The sequence below is a fragment of the Schistocerca gregaria genome, chromosome X (genome assembly GCF_023897955.1).
Source record: "Schistocerca gregaria isolate iqSchGreg1 chromosome X, iqSchGreg1.2, whole genome shotgun sequence".
In the NCBI taxonomy this organism is placed as follows: Eukaryota; Metazoa; Arthropoda; class Insecta; order Orthoptera; family Acrididae; genus Schistocerca; species Schistocerca gregaria.
In genome coordinates, this window is record NC_064931.1 from 844,376,054 (window position 1) to 844,397,650 (window position 21,597).

A 21,597-nucleotide genomic window follows, 5' to 3' on the forward strand; every position below is an offset into this window, starting at 1 on the left:
TGGAGTGCACATGTGGGTTTTTTAGATTAGAGAATTCCCTCCCTAGGCCCGACAAGATGCCTCCTGAGACGCGGCAAGGTAGGAGTAGGCAAAATGCAACAGGAAATAACAATATTAATCTGCTGATAGTAAACTGCAGGAGCGTCTATAGAAAGGTTCCAGAACTGCTCTCACTAATAAACGGTCACAATGTCCACATAGTACTAGGGACACAAAGTTGGCTGAAACCAGATGTCAACAGTAATGAAATTCTAAACTCAGATTGGAATGTATACCAAAGAGACAGGCTGGGCAGTGAAGGGGGAGGCGTGTTTATAACAATAAGAAGTGAAATAGTATGGAAAGAAATTGACGGAGATATGAAATGTGAAATAATTTGGGTGAAGGTCACAGTTAAAGCAGGCTCAGGCATGGTAATTGGATGTCTCTATAGGCCCCCTGGCTCAGCAGCTGTTGTGGCTGAGCACCTGAAGGATAATTTGGAAAATATTTCGAGTAGATTTCCCCACCATGTTATAGCTCTGGGTGGAGATTTTAATTTGCCAGATATAGACTGGGAAACTCAAACGTTCACAACAGTTGGCAGGGACAAACAATCCAGTGAATTTTTTTAAAGTGCTGTATCTGAAAACTACCTTGAGCTGTTAAACAGAAAACCGACTCGTGGCGATAACATAGTAGACCTTCTGGTGACAAACAGACCCGAACTATTTGAAACAGTTAATGCAAAACAGGGAATCAGCGATCATAAAGCGATTACTGCATCAATGATTTCAGCCAAAGCAGATTTCAGAGTACCTGATGGCTCAACACAAAAGTTTTGTCTCAAGTACAGATAGTGTTGAGGATCAGTGGACAAAGTTCAAAACCATCGTACAATATGTGTTAGATGAGTATGTGCCAAGCAAGATCGTAAGAGATGGAAAAGAGCCACTGTGGTAGAACAACCGAGTTAGAAAACTGCTGCGGAAGCAAAGGGAATTTCACAGCAAACATAAACATAGCCAAAGCCTTGCACACAAACAAAAACTACGCGAAGCGAAACGTAGTGTGAGCAGGGCTATGCGAGAGGCGTTCAATGAATTCGAAAGTAAAGTTCTATGTACTGACTTGGCAGAAAATCTTAAGAAATTTTAGTCTATGTCAAAGCGGTACGTGGATCAAAACAAAATGTCCATACACTCTGTGACCAAAATGGTAATGAAACAGAGGATGACAGACTAAAGGCTGAAATACTAAAGGTCTTTTTCCAAAGCTGTTTCACAGAGGAAGACTGCACTGTAGGTCCTTCTCTAGATTGTCACACAGATGACAAAATTGTAGATATCGAAATAGACTAAAGAGGGATAAAAAAAAAAAAACAATTAAAATCACTCAAAAGAGGAAAGGCTGCTGGACTTGATGGGATACCAGTTTGATTTTACATAGAGTATGCGAAGGAACTTGCCCCCCTTCTAGCGGTGTACCATAGGTCTGTAGGAGAGCGTAGCGTTCCAAAGGATTGGAGAAGGGCACAGGTCATCCCCATTTTCAAGAAGGGACATCGAACAGATGTGCAGAACTATAGACCTATATCTATAACGTCTATCAGTTGTAGAATTTTGGAACACTTATTATGTTCGAGTATAATGACTTTTCTGGAGACTAGAAATCTACTCTGTAGGAATCAGCATGGCTTTCGAAAAAGACGATCGTGTGAAACACAGCTCGCGCTATTCGTCCACGAGACTCAGAGGGCCATAGACACGGGTTCCCAAGTTGATGCCGTGTTTCTTGACTTCCGCAAGGTGTTCAATACAGTTCCCCATAGTTGTTTAATGAACAAAGTAAGAGAATATGGACCATCAGACCAATTGTGTGATTGGATTGAATAGTTACTAGATCACAGAACACAGCATGTCATTCTCAATGGAGAGAAGTCTTCCAAAGTAAGAGCGATTTCAGGTTTGCCGCAGGGGAGTGTCGTAGGACCGTTGCTATTCACAATATACATAAATGACCTTGTGGATGACATCGGAAGTTCACTGAGGCTTTTTGCGGATGATGCTGAGGTATATCGAGAGATTGTAACAATGGAAAATTGAACTGAAATGCAGGAGGATCTGCAGCGAATTGACGCATGGTGCAGGGAATGGCAATTCAATCTCAATGTAGACAAGTGTAATGTGCTGCGAACACATTGAAAGAAAGATCCCTTATCATTTAGCTACAATATAGCAGGTCAGCAAATGGAAGCAGTTAATTCCATAAATTATCTGGGAGTAGGCCTTAGGAGTGATTTAAAATGGAGTGATCATATAAAGTTGATCGTCTGTATAGCAGATGCCACACTGAGATTCATTGGAAGAATCCTAAGGAAATGCAATCCAAAAACAAAGGAAGTAGGTTACAGTACACCTGTTTGTCCACTGCTTGAATACTGCTCAGCAGTGTGGGATCCATACCAGATAGGGTTGATAGAAGAGATAGAGAAGATCCAACGGAGAGCAGCGCTCTTTGTTACAGGATCATTTAGTAATCACGAAAGTGTTATGGAGATGATAGATAAACTCCAGTGGAAGACTCTGCAGGAGAGACGCTCAGTAGCTCGGTACAGGGTTCTGTTGAAGTTTCGAGAACATAGGAGTCAATCAGGAGTCAAGCAGTATATTGCTCCCTCCTATGTATATCTCACGAAGAGACCATGAGGATAAAATCAGAGAGATTAGAGGCCACACAGGCATACCGAAAATCCTTCTTTCCACGAACAATTTGAGACTGGAATAGAAGGGCGATCCGATAGAGGTACTCCAGGTACCCTCCGCGACACACCATCAGGTGGCTTGCGGAGTATGGATGTAGATGTAAATGTAGATGTAGAACATCTGAATGTTAACATCATCCAGCCCTGGGGTACAGGATCGGGATGAACTGAGAGCATGATCTAGCTCCGTCACAGTGAAGGTGGCATTGCAGCACTCACTATTATGAGAAGAGAAGGGTATCATCCGAGCCTCCTCCAGTCATTCCCAGTGGAGGAAAGCAGGGTGGTAGTGGGAGGAGCTAGAAATCCCCACTAAGAACATGACAATACTGTGCATGCAACTGTTTATAATGTTGCAGTTTGCCATTGTAGGATGATGGTTAAAGAAAGGAGAGCACATTTCCATGCACAAATTGTGTTGTGGCACACCTCAGTCCACCAAGGGGCCGGGTCATGGCGAGTAAAGAGGATGTGGGAGGAACAAAACGTTCTGTGGTGGTAAGGATAATATTTGTAAGATATTCTACATGGTCATCACAACTGGGGAAATTTGGTTTAACAAAGGCCACCAGTTTTGTAAAATTGCCCAGTGTCAGGTTAGCATTCCCATCTCCTCCTCCAGCTATGCAACAAGCCAGGGTAAAGCTGCCAGTTGGCCTTAGAAAGCTGTCATTTGGGTGTGCACTTAGGTGGCATAGGAGTCAGCAAATGGATAGCACACAGGAAATGGTCGCTCGAGTACATATCAGAAAGAACAGACCACTAGAGACAATGGGTACGTGAGGCAGTGCAGAAGGAGAGGTTCAAGTGGGAATTTGTGTGTTTGTGTGTTTGTGTGTGTGTGTGTGTGTGTGTGTGTGTGTGTGAAGGAACATGGGTGCTCCCATGTTAAGGCAGATGAGATTGAAGAGGTCAGCCAAGAGGTCACCTCTCTGACAGGTTCTGGGAGAACCCCAAAGGGGATGGTGCACATTAATGTCACCAAGCAGCACATAGGGGTTAGGGAGTTGCCCAATAAGCTGGAGGATGTCTGCCCAGGTGACACCGAAATGACGGAGGGATTTAAATGGTACAAAGGGAAAAGATCAAGTCAGGAAGGAAAATGTGGACTGTAACAGCTTGAAGCCGGTAGTAAGGGAACTAGGTTGACTATGAACATCATCTCGGCTGAGCAGCATGACTCCCACATGAGATGGAATGCCGTCCTCGGGGGGAGGAAGATGAGAGGGGGAGGGGGGGGGGGGGAGGTCAAAGTGGACCAGGAAGAAATGCAGCAGCTCAAAGCAGTCATGAGGGCACAATTTTGCTTCCTGGAGGCAGAGAACATGCGTACACTGCAGTTCTAAGAGCAGTCGTAACCCCTCTTTGTTGGATCGAAGGCCATGAACATTTCATTGGAGGAGAATCATGACAAGGAAAGGGGAGGATGGATAAAATGAAGGTGTGTCACCTCAGTTGCTGCTGTGTGCCAAGCCTTCGAAGACACTGCTACAGGGCAGAGAGACTGGAGGCTTCTGCTCCACGAAATCTACAGAGGCGTCAGCATTCTTCTTCTATCAGTCTGCAGAGTCCAAGGCAGAAAAACGGTTGGCAGTGCGCGCAGGTGATGCAGAGGTCAGCTGGGCGAGTATATCACGTGCCAATACCGTCAAGGAGGATCTTCGAGTCAGTGAAGGACATGACCGTTTCCCTTTGTTTGACTTCTTGGAGCCTTTCTGGTTGGCAGAGGAAGACTCAGATGTTTGTTGATGGAGGGACATAGAAAGTCTTCATGTGAGTATTACTTCTGTCTTTTCTGTCCTGCTGATTGTGTAGTAGGTGATTTCGCCTTCGCCCCACGAGGCGAAAGTTTGGTGACTTGTTGCACAGATGGAGGAGGAGATGGGGATGCTACCATGACACTGGGAGATTTTACAACTCTGGTGCTGAATCTGAGTCTGCATGTCTGCATGGTGATGTCCTTCATGGAGTGAGAAGCACCAAGAACAGTATTGAAAGTGGCAGATGGTAGAACATAGGGTTTCTGACTATTCAACAACTTGTGAATGAACAGGAAAGGAACTTTTTCCTTCACCTGGATCTCCTGGACAGCCCACTCCTCAAGACACATGGGAAAATCTTGGAATGGGACGGCATGGTTGCCATTGCAGCTGATACAGTGGAGAGAACAAGATGGACAATCGCCCTCGTGAGCATCCCTACTACAGGTTACACATTTGGCCGAGTATTGATTGAAAAATCGAGTGTGCGACACTGGTAGCAGCACATCGGGTTTGGAATGTATGGTCAGACTGTGATAACTTCATAACCTGCTTTAATCTCTGACGGAAGCACCTTCCTATCAAAAGTGAGAAGAGTGTGTGTGGTCACTAAGGATGCATCTACCTTTTTCATCGCCCGATGGACTGCAGGGACACCCTGATTAGAGAGGTACATTTGGAAATCTGCCTCAGTCAGACCATCGAGCAGCCTAGTGTAAATAACACCACAGGAAAAATTCAGCGTTTGATGGACCTCAACACTAACAGCATAGTCATGGAGGAGCAAAGCAGCAAACAGTCGCTGTGCTTGAGAATCAAAAGTAGTCTCCAAAAGCAAAGTGTCATTGTGTAACTGAGAGCAGGATTTCGCAGGACCAGCAATTGCATCAACAACTTTCTGAATAATAAACGGATTTGCCGCAGCAAAGGACTGACCATCTTAAGTACGTGAAACCACAAGGAACTGAGGTGCAGCTGTGAGGGTCTTTGAATCGTTAGCCTCATTCCATTTAAGTTTGGTAGACATTGACTGTGAAGATGATAATTGGCTCATTGTGAGAAAAACCCCATGATTCCCAGTGTGTCTGGTGGCGTGTTCCTTCCAACTGGGGGCTCCCCTCAGAAGGGGGCACACCCACCTTAGGTGATTGTTCACACCTTAGGTCACGCCTCCCCAACACCTGACAGAGGGACCAATTGGCAATTTGGGAAGGTAGCAGCTCAGCTAATCATCCTCACAGTGTGTCGTTTCATGTATACAAAACATTCTTGTACTTGATTTTCCTTAGTTCTTAAGAACAAAAGCAAGATGAGGGCTCAATATCCTGCTGACGATGTCACTGCAGATAGAGTACAGGCTCTGACTGGGGAGGGATTGAGATGAAAATCTGTCATGTCCTTTAAAAAAACACACACACACACAGTATTTTGCTTAAGTGATTTAGGGAAGTGGAATGTGAACCACTGTCCTCCTGAATACAAATTCAGTGTATTATCACTGCCACCACCTTGCTCTGTGTAATCATATGAAGAGTAATGGAGCTATCTGAAGGAGAACACTTATCCCAGTATGTATATGTACAGCTGCTAAAAATAAATATTAAAAAACATCCAGAGTGAGAAAAGAATTTTCTTAGTCATGGTGGCAGATGTAGAAGGGGGGGGGGGGGGGGTGGAGGTGCAGGTGGCACGTGCTGTATGTTGCTGCAGACAACAATCAAGTTCATTCAGCTACTGTACACAGCCAATAAAGTGTGACAACACTGCAGTCTGGAGGAGAGCACTTGTCACAGTTTAGCATAACAGTGGGAGATAAAATATCATTGGCTACAGTTGGTTGGTGGGGATGGATGATCACGACAGTTCATTCAAAACCAAGCCACCTTCTAACAAGATGTGCACTAGAACAGCATTTAAAAGAGGGGAGGGGGGGGGGGGAGGGCAACTGCATTTGGGACAAATGGAATACATTATCTTTATAACTACAAAATGAAACAGAAGTGCCATGATCCGAGAATACATCTTCAATGTTATTAACAAATTAAACTGAAACTTGAGCAATTCTAGTAACAGCCATCAAGATTCTTTCCCAGTTCCCACACATAAATATGTATCCAACTACAGCAATCCATTTCACTTACTTCTTTTGTAGATGCTGTCATTACTATTAGATGTGGAGGAATCATGCCGGTGCAACTACCAGGACGATAAGACAGATATTCTTCCTTTAGTCTTGAGTCTTTAGACGCATTCATATTTTCACATTGTTGGGCCTGGAAAATATTTCATTTGCCATACATGAAAAATATGATTGTATATTCTGTAAACACATAAAGGAACAGACAGATACCACATACCTCTGATGAGAGTCTCGTCCCACTCAAATATGTGGACGCTTCATCAGACTGGCTGACATAAGAATGCAGTGACTGACTTATTTCCAAGTCTTTTTCTGCACTAGTCGTAGGAATATTTTGTCCTTCCTAGAAAATAATAGTACTCTGATATCACCACAAATATGGAACTTTCTCACAATGCAGATACTATCTAACCAGTAACATTTACAATTCAGAAAGATAAAAGTCAGCCCTTACATTCAGGAGGTGCCACTGTAATATTTCTGGCTTTGCAGCCATCACATTCAGCTACAAGAAGCTCTTTTAGAGCAGTTGGGAAGGCAGCTGTGGCAAGATGACATAATGTAGTGTGAGGTACAAATGACAGATGGTTTATTCAGTACAGGTATCGTGAGAAAGACTGCATAAATTGTGGTCCTTCTCCATGATTGGCTACTGCATTCGGTAGTTGCACGCCAAGGTGATAATCTTCTGTTAATATTACACAAACTAAACAGTGTATTGCTTACGTGTCATATTTAAAGCATCTCTCAATAGCGTGCTATCATTCCATTACTTTTCAAGTATTAATAACCAGTAGAATTATAAACAATTGCAAAAAAAGACAGATGAAGCACTTCGGTGATCTTCAGATTGTGCATAACTTGGATGGCGGGCAAAGTGGTTGAGCCATAAGGTCACAGTAAGTTGAGGAGTCTCAGAGGACGGACATGTTGTCCACCGCAGTATCGGTTAAGACTTAATTTGCAATGTCTAGTTTGTAACTGTGAGAGCTGGTTAGGAATCCTCGGAGGACAGACATGCTGTCTGCCATGGTCACTGTTAGTTCAGACTTTATTAGCATTGTATGGTTATTTGAACATATAGTTGAGAACAGTGTGATACTAATTGCGGAAATATGTAGTTCATTAATTTGTTGAAACATATAAATCATTTGTGACTCTAATGTGCAGTTTCTCATGTGGCATCCCATATAAACATACCGGTTGGAAATTTAATCATTTCTAAAACAGTTCCTCGCTAAGAGTTTCTTAAAGTCTCCAGATAAGAGATTCGTGACCTACGTGCTGTCTTCTGCACAGGGGATAACAACTATAGAAGACCACAGGTAGGTGAACATGTACTGGAACTTATGCATGCCACTAAAGGAGGTGGAAGCAAATAGGCACCTCACGTATACTGATATCTTAGTACAAACAAGATCAGTGACACGTCATCTGTGGTAACATGGAGGAGGTACGAAAGAGAGAAATATTTTTGAGGGAAAGGGTTTATCATAACCCCCCCCCCCCACACTCTCTCTCTCTCTCTCTCTCTCTCTCTCTCTCTCTCTCTCTCTCTCTCTCTCTCTATCTCTCTCTCAACTTGTAATAGCACTCCCAAATCACAGCACTCATAGCTCGCAGAAGAAAAAAGCAGGAAGAGGAAATGGTTCAGGAAGGGGAATGCCTCTTTTCTGGAGATGATATCTATCTATTATTTTCGAAAGATACATGTGTTGTGATTGTTTTTATGAGTTTGTATCAGAAGTACTCCAAATGTGTGAGAGATTAATTGTGTAACTGGAATTTATCAGATTTCTTTTAGTACGCATGTGGATGACATCACACTTTTCATTATTTGGAGTCAACTGCTACTTTTCACACAATACAGATATCTTGTGTAAATCATTTCCAAATTGGTTTTGATCGTCTGATGACTTTACAAGATGGTAAATGACTGCAAGTCACTTGGCGGTGGAGTATTTGTTACTCTCAGAAGTAGTTTAACTTGTTGCGAAATTGAAGTAGATACTTCCTGTGAGTTAGTAGGGGCAGGGGTCCTTACTGGCAACCAGAATAAAATAATACTTGGATCCTTTTACCGACTTCCCAATTCAGAGGATACAGTTGCTGAGAGGTTCAAAGAAAACTTGAGTTTGATTTCAAACACATACCCAACTCATACGATGATAGTAGACTTTAATTTACCCTCGATATGGTGGGGAAAATACATGTTTAATTCCAGAGGTATGCAAAAAATATCATCTGAAATCGTGCTAAATGCATTCTCTGACAATTATTTCGAGCAGTTTGTTCATGAACCCACACGAATAGTAAACAGTTGTGAAAACACACTTGACCTCTTAGCAACAACTTAATAATGTGATGCGAATACATAGAAAGATAGGTCCCTTATCATTTAGCTACAAAATAGCAGGTCAGCAACTGGAAGCAGTTAATTCCATAAATTATCTGGGAGTACGCATTAGGAGTGATTTAAAATGGAATGATCATATAAAGTTGATCGTCGGTAAAGCAGATGCCAGACTGAGATTCATTGGAAGAATCCTAAGGAAATGCAATCCAAAAACAAAGGAAGTAGGTTACAGTACACTTGTTCGCCCAATGCTTGAATACTGCTCAGCAGTGTGGGATCCGCACCAGGTAGGGTTGATAGAAGAGATAGAGAAGATCCAACGGAGAGCAGCGCGCTTCGTTACAGGATCATTTAGTAATTGCGAAAGCGTTACGGAGATGATAGATAAACTCCAGTGGAAGACTCTGCAGGAGAGATGCTCAGTAGCTCGGTACGGGCTTTTGTTAAAGTTTCGAGAACATACCTTCACCGAAGAGTCAAGCAGTATATTGCTCCCTCCTACGTATATCTCGCGAAGAGACCATGAGGATAAAATCAGAGAGATTAGAGCCCACACAGAAGCATACCGACAATCCTTCTTTCCACGTACAATACGAGACTGGAATAGAAGGGAGAACCGATAGAGGTACTCAGGGTACCCTCCGCCACACACCGTCAGGTGGCGTACGGATGTAGATGTAGATGTAGATGTAGATAATGAGCATCAAAACCAATTCAGGGATTAGTGGACACAGACTTGTGGTAGTGAGACTAAATATTGTCATCCCCAAATCCCAGAAAAATAAGCGAAAAATATACCTATTCAAAAAAGCAGACAAAAAATCACTTGACACCTTCCTGAGAGACAATCTCCACTCATTCCAAATTAATAATATAAGTGTTGACCAGATGTGGCTTAAATTCAAAGAAATAGTATCGGCAGCAGTTGAGAGATTTATACCAAATAAATTAATGAACAATGGGGCTAATCCTTGGTACACAAAACGGGTTAGAACACTGTTGCAGAACATGCCAAATTTAAACAGATGCAAAATCCCCAAGATTGGTGATCTTTTACAGAAGCTTGAAATTTAGTGCAGCCTTCACTGTGAGCTGCCTATAACAGTTTCCACAACGACACTTTGTCTCAAAACCTGGCAAAAAAATCCAAAGAGATTCCGGTCATATGTGAAGTATGTTAGCGGCAAGAAACAATCAATGCCTTCTCTACATGATAGCAATGGAGATACTATCGAAGACAGTGCTGCCAAAGTAGATTACTAAACACAGCCTTCCGAAATGCCTTCACAAAAGAATACCAAGTAAATATTCCAGAATTCGAATTGAGGACAGCTGCCAACGTGAGTAACGTAGAAGTAAATATCCTCAGAGCAGCGAAGCAACTTAAATCACTGTGTACCAATTAGGTTCCTTTCAGAGTATGCTGATGCATTAGCTCCATACTTAACAATCATATACAACCGTTCGCTCGGTGAAAGATCCATACCCAAAGACTGGAAAGTTGCACAGGTCACACCAATATTCAAGAAACGCAGTAGGAGTAATCCACTAAATTATAGGCCCATATTGTCAACATTGATATGTAGAAAGATTTTAGAACATATATTGTGTTCGAACATTATGAATTACCTCGAAGAAAATGCTCTATTGACACACAGTCAACATGGGTTTCAAAAACATCGTTCCTGTGAAACACACCTAGCTCTTATTCACATGAAGTGAAAAGTTGAGTGCTATTGACAAGAGATTTCAGATTGATTGCGTATTTCTGGATTTCCGGAAGGCTTTTGACACTGTACCACACAAGCAGCTCGTAGTGAAACTGTGTGCTTATGGAATATCGTCTCAGTTACGTGACTGGATTTATGATTTCCTGTCATTCAGGTCACAGTTCATAGTAACTGGCGCAAAGTCATCGAGTAAAACAGAAGTGATTTCTGGCGTTCCCCAAGGTAGTGTTAGAGGCCCTTTGCTGTTCCTTCTCTATATAAATGATTTGGGAGACAATCTGAGCAGCCGTCTTCAGTTGTTTGCAGATGATGTTGTCTTTATCGACTAATGAAGTCATCAGAAGATCAAAACAAATTGCAAAACTATTTAGAAAAAATATCTGAATGGTGTGAAAAGTGGCAGTTGACCCTAAATAACGAAAAGTGTGAGGTCATTCACATTAGTGCTAAAAGGAACTCAGTAACCTTTGGTTACACGATGAATCAGTCTAACCTAAAAGCCGTAAATGCAACTAAATACCTAGGTATTACAGTTACGAACAACTTAAATTGAGAGGAACACATAGAAAATGTTATGGGTAAGGCTAACCAAAGACTGCGTTTATTGGCAGAACACTTAGGAAATGTAACAGACCTACTAAGAAGACTGCCTACACAATGCTTGTCTGTCCACTTTTAGAATACTGCTGCGCAGTGTGGGATCCTTACCAAATAGGACTGACAGAGTACATCAAAAAAGTTCAAAGAAAGGCAGTATATTTTGTATTATTGCGAAATATGGGAGAGTGTGTCACAGAAATGATACAGCATTTGGGCTGGAAATCGTTAAAAGAAAGGCGTTTTTCGTTGTGACGGAATCTTCTCATGAAATTCCAATTACCAACTTTCTCCTCCGAATGCAAAAATATTTTGTCTACACTGACCTACACAGGGAGGAATGATCACCACAATAAAATAAAACAGAGCTTGTACAGAAAGATATAGGTGTTCATTCTTTCCGCACGCTATACGAGATTGGAATAATAGAGTATTGTGAAGGTGGTTCGATGAACCCTCTGCCAGGCACTTAAATGTGATTTGCAGAGTATCGATGTAGATGTCACCTACATCATTTACGTAGGTCAGAAACAGCAGAGGACCTATAGCATTTCCTTCCAGAATGTCAGATATTACTTCTGTTTTACTCAATGGCTTTCTGTCAGTTACTACTAACTCTGCAGCACAAGATCCCCCTGCTGCCAACATACATTTCATGTAAGGACCACGAAGATAAGGTACAAGAAATTAGTGCTCACCTGGAAGCTATCTGTGAGTGGAACAGTAAAAGAAACGACTAGTGGCAAAGGGTACCCTCCACCATGCACCGTATTGTGGCTTGCGGATTATGTATGTAGATGTAGAAGCAATTTGATTAGAAGATGCTTCTGAGGAACAGTGTCAAAAGCCTTCTGCAAATCAAACATATGTAATCAATTTGATATTCCCTGTTGACTGTACTCATTAATTCACCAGAATACAAAACCAGTTGTGTTTCACAAGAACAATATTTTCTGAATTGATGATGAATATTTGTTATTAAATCATTTCTTTGAGGTAATTCCAAATGCTCAAACACAGTATATGTGTTTCAAAATACTACTGCAAATCGATGTTAGTGATATGGGTCTGTAATTCAGAGAATTACTCACCATCTTGGGTACTGGTGTGACTTGTGCAACTTTCCAGTCTTTATGTACAGATCTTTGGAAGTGTGAGCAGTTGTATGTGATTGCTAAGTATGGAGCTACTGTATCAGCATACTCTGAAAGGAACCCTTTCCGATTGGTACACAATCTAGACCAGAGCCTTGCTTTTATTAAGTGATTTGAGCTGCTTAGCTTCACTGAAGATACATACTTCTAACTTCTAACTAGGGAAACTCCCTCAGATTTAACGGTCAGAGGGCCCAGTGGACAACCCGTCAAAAACTGAATACCGATCAAGCATGAAAACAGGAAGCAGGTATACTGAACTGTGCAAAAAAAGGCAAAATAAAATATCTGAACAGTCCACGTATAAGTATTGCAACATAAAGCAATAGCAAACTGACATAGCGCAGTGTTAAAGTGGTCGTTGTGTTGGACTAAAAAGCAGGCAGACCATGATCGAAGCTCCCTCATGCCAACATATATGTTTTTGAAGTTGCATTCCATTTTGGAAGTTATGAGTCTTGAATGCCTTTGTTGTAACATAGTTCACACCTGTTTATTTCACGTTTTCATTTCTGTGAGACATCAAAGTGGTATCTCACCTACTCCTACAATTCACGACATTTAGTTGTGATAATAATGTATGCTTACCAAGACTCCTATTTTGTAACCAATGCATAATATGACAACTGCCAAGATGACAGAAAGAGAACAAACATTTCAATGACCAGACAGATGGTTCATAATGTTGGGGAGAAAATAAAAATAATTGACACACAGTAGTTTTGAACCTGGCTCATCTGCTTTGCAGCCCAACACTGTGACTACTTAACCATGAAGCTGTTATTCTTTTACTTCACTTGCTGTTGCACTTGATAAGCTTGGACTGTTCATTGTTCCTATTTTGCTTTTTTTTTTTTTTCAAACTTCAGTATGCCTTCTTCCTGCTTTCATGACTGATCTGCGTTCAGTTTTGGACGGACTATCCACTGGGTCCTCTTACACTAAATCTGAGGGGGCTGTGATGGGGATTTTCTCTTATAAGTTCCTCAAGTACTCAGTTGTTCTAGATTCAAATTCTGGAGTATTTAACACATCTGTTGAATGAATTTCAGAAAACCATGTTTACTAACTCTGCTTTAGTGGCACTGTTGTAAGTGATATAACCATTGTTATTGCATGGCAAAGGTATTGATTGCGTCTTACTGCTTGTGTACTTTACATATGATTAGAATCTCTTTCGGTTTTCTATCAGATTTCAAGACAGTTTTTTACTGTGGAAATTTAAGGTACTCAGTCTCACTACAACAGCCATGTGGACCATAATCCCTGTACCCATTATGATACTCCCTAATTTCTCAGGACTACCAATTTTACAGACTATAAGGTGCACTTTTCAACTCTGATTAATTGCCTCCACACGTAAGGTCCATCTATACTTAAAATAAATATAAAAATGTCAAGTGTTTGATTTAAAATTCTCAACAGTCTTAAAAATTCAATGCCACAGGAAACCTATTTCTATCTGGCAACATTGGATTCAACCAGTAGTAAAAGTGCACCAATGTGACAAACATGAGTTGTTGGGATTCACACAGTCTAGCCTCCCACCCCGCCATCACAAACCCAGAACACTGTCTAGCCTATGATGCGACATTGCAGTCTACGGTGCCAGTGAACTTTAACTGAAAGTGATTTGTCTTATTAGTAACAGTACAAAATTTTTATTAGAAGCTAGTTTCATAATGGAAAAAAATAAAAGGTATTCATAAATAAAAGTTATTCATACGATGTGGGTGATAAACTGAAGATTCTTTACTTGTGCTAGTTTTGTAGTCATTTGAAAAATTCCAAGAAAAAGGAACTAGACGGGGAAATACAGAGCTTGCTGTTACTCTAGGAGAACGACTTCACAACTGAAACCTCTTGATGTATCAATAAATAAACTATTATGTGTATATGACAGAGGAATGGGACGAATGGATGATGGATGAAACCTAACATGAACTCATGTTGAAGGGAGCTTTAAAATGACCTACAATCAAACAAGTGTGTCAGTGGATAAAACAGTCGCAGTCTAGAGTGAGAAAAGACATTATTGTTAAATCTTTCAAGAATTGTGGCATAAGTACTGCTCTCGATGGCAGTGAAGACAATCTTATATAATGAGAGGACACCAATGAGGAGGAGGAGGAGGAGGAGGAGGAGGAAGAGGAAGAGGAAGAGGAAGAGGAAGAGGAAGAGGAAGAGGAAGAGGAAGAGGAAGAAGAAGAAGAAGAAGAAGAAAATTGAACGGATGATTTTCAGGGATCTTGAAGACCAGTTCGGTTTTATAAACAAAGTTTTTTTTGTCTTGGGTTGCAATCTAATAATAAAATGGTAAAAAGTTTGTCTTTTTGCCAACATACTGAGGATAGATTGAAGTCACCACCAACTATAATTGTATGAGTGGGGATTCAGTTTGGAATAAGACTCTTTGAACTGTTTAGCAACTGTATCACCTGAGCCAAGAGGTCGGTAAAACAAGCCAATTATTAATTTATTCCAGTTGTTAGCTTAACTTCAACTCATACTAACTCAAAGGAACTATCTACTTCAATTTCACTAAAAGGTAAACTACTTCTTACAGCAATAAACACTCCACCGCCAACTGTATTTAATATATCCTTTCTGGGCATGGTTAAAGTCCTTTCAAATAATTTTGGCTGAACTGATTTCTGGCTTTAGCCAGCTTTCCATACCTATAACGATTTGAGCTTCAGTGCTTTCTATTAGTTTTCAAAGTTCTGGTTCTTTCCCAATAAAGGTACAATAATTTACAACTACAATACCGATAGATGCTAGGTCTACCTTCCTGTGTTTGCGCTGCAGCCTTTTAGACTGACGCCCTTTCTGTAGTTTCCCAAAACCCTCTAATCTAAAAAACTGGCCAGTCCACTCCACACAATCCCTGCTACCTGTGTAGCCACTTCCTGTGTGTAGTAGACTCCCAGCTATAAAGTGGAACCTGGAAACCACCACCTGATGGCCTAAGTTGAGGAATCTACAGCCTACTCAGTCACAGAACTGCCCGAGTCTCTGATTCCTACCCTCCATTCAGCTCTGCACTAAAGGATCAAAGTCAGTTCTGTCTATGAGGCTGCAGAAGGTTAACTCCATTTTCATCTCACAAGCAAGACTGGTAGTCTGGTTGGTAGCAACATGAGCCACCACTTGCAGTTGATTACAACCTGTACTCCTCATGGCATCCAAAAGTACTCTTTCCACATCTGTAATGACTATAAAATTAAACATCTTTCTGTAGTGGGTAACATTGAAAACTTTCACAAAAAAAATACTGGTGACTGGTGTGTCTTCACTCGTGACGTGCATAATTTCAGAAAGTGCGTGTCCATACAGTTCACAGGCCTGTGTCAGCCCACGGTACGGCTCTGGTGAGCTGCCAAAGAAGTGGCATTATTTAAGCAGTCACAAAAGCATGCTCGGTCTATTCTTTAAGCTGTATAACTGTTGTCCAGTCAATGTGTTCAGTGCTCTGCACAGCCTGTATCTTACGTGTTGCTCTCTAAAGTACTATGTTCCATAAATCGAGTTTGTAATAAACTTGGCCAACTGTGCAATAAGTCAACGCCGATGTCTTATCTCACCTTCCAATTGGGCTGAACCCAGTGTTCGAGCAAGATGATTTGCTTTGTTTCTCTTTAGATACAGAGAACCAGAATGTGGTCAATGGTTTTCTCATCACTAGTGGCATGACATCATCAGCTGTCGCCATGGATCCTGTACTTGGTCAAGTCCTCTGCACTGTGCAGCACAGTCGGCCAGAAAAACCCATGGGCCGTGACTCAGATGAGTAATTACTTCTCCATCCAGCACCACCTTTCTATGTTTGATGGGGTTCTTTTTTTAGCTATGGTGGATGCTGCTCCCTGGGTTGTGATTCCTGCTTTCTTACACCTTAAGGTAGTTTGGCTTCTACATCTCTGCCATTGGGGGACCTCTTGCACCAAAGCTTTGTCCCACCATGCATTTTTTCTGAACCTAGTATTTTTTATGTATGTATGTATGTATGTATGTATGTATGTATGTGGTTTCCCCACCCCCAACAAGGGAGGAGTCCCCACCACCCAGAGGGGAGGAGTGATTTACCTTCACTCATGATGCATGTGATTTCAGAGACAGCGCGTCCATGTAGTTCACAAGCTCGTTTGTAGAGGGCACCTTGGTCGGCCACCTAGCACTCTCTAGTAAGCCGGTAAGGAAACAGCATTATTTAAGCAATTTCAAATGAGTCATCAGCCTATTCTTTACATTGTATTACTGTTGTCCAGTCAATGTGTTCAGTGCTACACATAACCTGTACCTTGCATGTGCTCTATGAAGTACTACGTTCCATAAATCTAGTTTGTTCTTGCTATAACAGTGATATTGTATCAATCAAACAGCTAAATTTTGTGTACCTCATAGAAATTCTAAATCTGTATCAAAACTGCCTATTATTCAACATTCTACATACTCTGCCTGAAATCAGCAACCAAAAATACACCAGGGAAACCATTTACCTTTAAGAAAACATTTCATTGTCAACCAGTGATACTAAGAAGCAGAGAGCCCTAACCATGCGATTCTAACAAATGAGTCAGACTACTAGTGGTTACAAGATCACTGTCCTAAAAACACTACTGTCAAAACCTCTTGTCACCATCAAAATGTGCTGGTGTTGGAGAGAGATAGTCATAAGCCACACTTTTGTCGAAATTGAGATATTCCTAACGATGCCCTCCACATCTTGGATTGAAGAAGTTCCGTCTCTCTCCAACAGGTGGCAGGTGATGATGTAGTCTAGTTCTATACTCTGCCACATGGTGTCTTTTTCAGAAGACACACAGTCACAAGCCACATCAAAATGGCTGAATGCTCACATACAGCTGAAGATGCTTCACACATTCTAGGAGTATATAGTAGGAACTGTAGTGTAAATGAGGATTCTGATCCTTTTGACTGTGACAGTGATGAGTCTTGGTGTCCATCAAGCAACTGTACTAGTTCAGAAGATGTTTCGGTAAGTATACAAAAATATTTTTTACTGGAGATCACTGTTCAGTGGCGTGTGACTTCGTTTCTCGTAACATTGCTCTCACAGTTGATCGTCATCTTTTGTGTTAATGAGAAACCTTTAGAGCCTAATTTTAATTACCACTAATTTCAGTAATGATATAGTTTTTATGGCTAAAAAATTGTAAGAATATATTTGTTATCAATGCCATTTCAGCAGTATATAATGATTTGTGTGGCTTGTGACTATCTCACAGTTCTGCTATTATTTTTCCTATTGATATTACAGCTTGAAATAAGTAGATCAAATGAAGTATCACTCCAGAAACCAAGCTCTTCAAGAAAAAGAAAGCATTATATTGATCAGCGGAAAAAAATTAAGGCCAAATGTCGACATAGCATGGGTCAGCAGTATGTGTCTTCTAAAATCAACAAGACTGTTCAGGGAGCATCTTTTTGGTGTCCCTGTAATTGTTCAAATAAGTGCTATACGAAACTACTTTGAGAAGGTGAAAATATTTGCCACTCTTTTTCCGATATAGGAAACTTTAAAGCCTAGAATAATTACCTAATATGTTGTATGAAAATAGCACCAAAAAAAGCAAAGGTTCATTTCACTTCTTTTAAACACAAATGGACCAATTGTCACAAATTTACTTTACCTTGTTCTGCTTCACATTTCTTTCTTTCACAGCTACCCAAAAAAGACTACAAAGCAAATTTCATCTAGAGCTGTGACATTTTCATACAATGTGAAAGGAAATGGAATGGAACGGAAATCATGACTTGTAAGCAAGCTTTCCTCAGGGTTCATGGCTTACAGAACCACACAAGAAGAGTGGGGTTGCACGGTTCCAAAAGAAGATGGAAGAGGTTTGTATATTACATTTTACTATTCAGGCAAATATGGCAATCATCCACATAAATTTCAAGACAAAGCTGTGCAAGGTGTCAGACTTCCTCAATGCTATATCAAAATATAAACATCACTATAGCAGGCAGCAGAACTTCAACAAAGTATATTTTGGATGTGGTCTAATTATCCTTATTTTGAGGGGGGTTGGGTTGTTTGGGGGAAGAGACCAAACTGCAAGGTCATCGGTCTCATCGGATTACGGAAGGACGGGGAAGGCAGTCAGCCGTGCCCTTTCAAAGGAACCATCCCGGCATTTGCCTGGAGCGATTTAGGAAAATCACGGAAAACATAAATCAGGATGGCCAGACGCAAAAAAGTACGGGGTGGGCTGCAATCTCAAAGGGTGCATTGCAAATACAGGACGTGCTTGGATCAAGGAACAGTCGTAATTGTAGTTGTAAATTGTTGTAGTTGTGCTGGGAAAGTCCTTGAGCTTCAAGCACTAATAGAAAGCACAGAAGCTGAAATCATTATAGGTATAGAAAGCTGGCTAAAGCCTGAAATAAGTACTGCAGAAATTTTTCTGAAGTCTCAGACGGTGTTCAGGGAAGATAGATTAGGCAGAACTGGTGTGGAGGTTATACTTAACAGCCGAACTAAGTTAACAATTGGCTCCCTCTACCGACCCCCAAGACTCCAATGATATAGTTGCGGAACAGTTCAGAGAAAATTTGAGTCTCGTAACAAATAAATACCCCACTCATAGTTATAGTTGGTGGAGACTTCAACCTTCCCTCGATATGTTGGCAAAAATACTTGTTCAAAACCGGTGGTAGGCAGAAAACATCTTCCGAGATTGTCCTAAATGCTTTCTCCGAAAATTATTTCGAGCGCTTAGTCCACGAACCCAAGCGAATTGTAAATGGTTGCGAAAACTCACTTCACCTCTTAGCCACAAACAATCCAGAGCTGATAGAGAGCATCATGACTGATACAGGGATTAGTGATCACAAGGTCATTGTAGCTAGGCTCAACACCGTTTCTTCCAAATCCACCAGAAACAAACGCAAAATAATTTTATTTAAAAAAGCAGATAAAGTGTCACTAGAAGCCTTCCTAAGAGACAATCTCCATTCCTTCCGAACTGACTATGCAAATGTAGACGAGATGTGGCTCAAATTCAAAGATATAGTAGCAACAGAAATTGAGAGATTCATACCCCATAAATTGGTAAGAGATGGAATGGATCCCCTGTGGTACACAAAACAGGTCCGAACACTGTTGCAGAGGCAACGGAAAAAGCATGTGTAGTTCAGAAGAACGCGAAATCCTGAAGTTTGGCACGGACTTCAATGTGAGATGCCTTTAATAGGTTCCACAACGAAACAATGTCTCGAAATTTGGTAGAAAATCCGAAGAAATTCTTGTCATATGTAAAGTACACAAGCGGCAAGATGCAGTCAATACCTTCGCTGTGCAGTGCTGATGGTACTGTTACCGACGACTGTGCCGCTAAAGCAGAGTTATTGAACGCAGTTTTCCGAAATTCCTTCACCAGGGAAGATGAATGGAATATTCGAGAATTTGAAACACGAACAGCTGCTAGCATGAGTTTCTTAGAAGTAGATACCTTAGGGGTTGCGAAGCAACTCAAACCGCTTGATACGGGCAAGTGTTCAGGTCCAGATTGTATACCGATTAGGTTCCTTTCAGATTACGCTGATGCTATAGCTCCCTAACTTAGCACTCATATACAACCGCTCGCTCACCGATAGATCTGTACCTACAGATTGGAAAATTGCACAGGTCGCACCAGTGTTTAAGAAGGGTAGTAGGAGTAATCCATCTAACTACAGACCTATATCATTGACGTCGGTTTGCAGTAGGGTTTTGGAGCATATACTGTATTCAAACATTATGAATCACCTCAAAGGGAACGATATATTGATACGTAATCAGCATGGTTTCAGAAAACATCGTTCTTGTGCAACGCAGCTAGCTCTTTATTCGCACGAAGTAATGGCTGCCATCGGCAGGGGCTCTCAAGTTGATTCTGTATTTCTAGATTTCCGGAAAGCTTTTGACACCGTTCCTCACAAGCGACTTCTAATCAAGCATGCCTATGGGATATCGTCTCAGTTGTCCTACTGGATTCGTCATTTCCTGTCGGGAAGGTCGCAGTTCGTAGTAATCATCGAGTAAAACTGAAGTGATATCAGGTGTTCCCCAGGGAACCGTCCTGGGACCTCTGCTGTTCCTGATCTATATAAATGACCTGGGTGACAATCTGAGCAGTTCTCTTAGGTTGTTCGCAGATGATGCTGTAATTTACCGTCTAGTAAGGTCATCCGAAGACCAGTAGCAGTTGCAAAGCGATTTAGAAAAGATTGCTGTATGGTGTGGAAGGTGGCAGTTGATGCTAAATAACAAAAAGTGTGAGGTGATCCACATGAGTTCCAAAAGAAATCCGTTGGAATTCGATTACTCGATAAATAGTACAATTCTCAAGGCTGTCAATTCAACTTAGTACCTGGGTGTTAAAATTACGAACAACTCCAGTTGGAAAGACCACATAGATAATATTGTGGGGAAGGCAAGCCAAATGGAGCGTTTCATTGGCAGGACACTTAGAAGATGCAACAAGTCCACTAAAGAGACAGATTACACTACACTCGTTCGTTCTCTGTTAGAATATTGCTGCGCGGTGTTGGATCCTTACCAGGTGGGATTGACGGAGGACATCAAAAGGGTACAAAAAATGACAGCTCGTTTTGTATTGTCATGTAATAGGAGAGAGAGTGTGGCATATATGATACGCAAATTGGGATGGAAGTCATTACAGCAAAGACGTTTTTCGTCACGGCGAGATCTTTTTACGAAATTTCAGTCAGCAATTTTCTCTTCCGAACGCGAAAATATTTTGTTGAGCCCAACCTACATAGGTAGGAATGATCATCAAAATAAAATACGAGAAAATCAGAGCTCGAACAGAAAGGTTTAGGTGTTCATTTTTCCCGCACGCTGTTAGGGAGTGGAATGATAGCGAGATAGTATGATTGTGGTATGATCCCTCTGCCAAGCACTTAAATGTGAATTGCAGAGTAGGCATGTAGATGTAGATGTAGATGTAGATGAACCGTCATCCTCCCGAATGCGAGTCCAGTGTGCTAACCACTGTGCCACCTCGCTCGGTCTCTTATTTTGGGACAAATACTCTGGATACAGGGTGCCCCACTGTACCACAAAGCAAATTCAGGGCAATTTTTGTA

At 41.3% G+C, this 21,597-nt stretch overlaps 1 protein-coding gene across 6 annotated transcripts in view; it reads right to left on the reverse strand.

Annotated features, from left to right (window-relative positions):
• Positions 1-21,597, reverse strand: part of LOC126297452 (MAP3K12-binding inhibitory protein 1-like) — a 100,805-nt gene that overhangs the window by 35,816 nt on the left and 43,392 nt on the right. For 5 of the 6 annotated variants that reach the window (XM_049988310.1, XM_049988309.1, XM_049988312.1 and 2 more), the window contains exons 6-7: positions 6,861-6,986; positions 6,645-6,776 (exon numbers count right to left, since the gene is read on the reverse strand). The exons of the other annotated variant lie outside the window; for it this stretch is intronic. In XM_049988310.1, the coding sequence (XP_049844267.1) occupies positions 6,645-6,776; positions 6,861-6,986 (258 nt within the window). The remainder of the gene's footprint in view (positions 1-6,644; positions 6,777-6,860; positions 6,987-21,597) is intronic. 6 annotated transcript variants of the gene reach the window in all.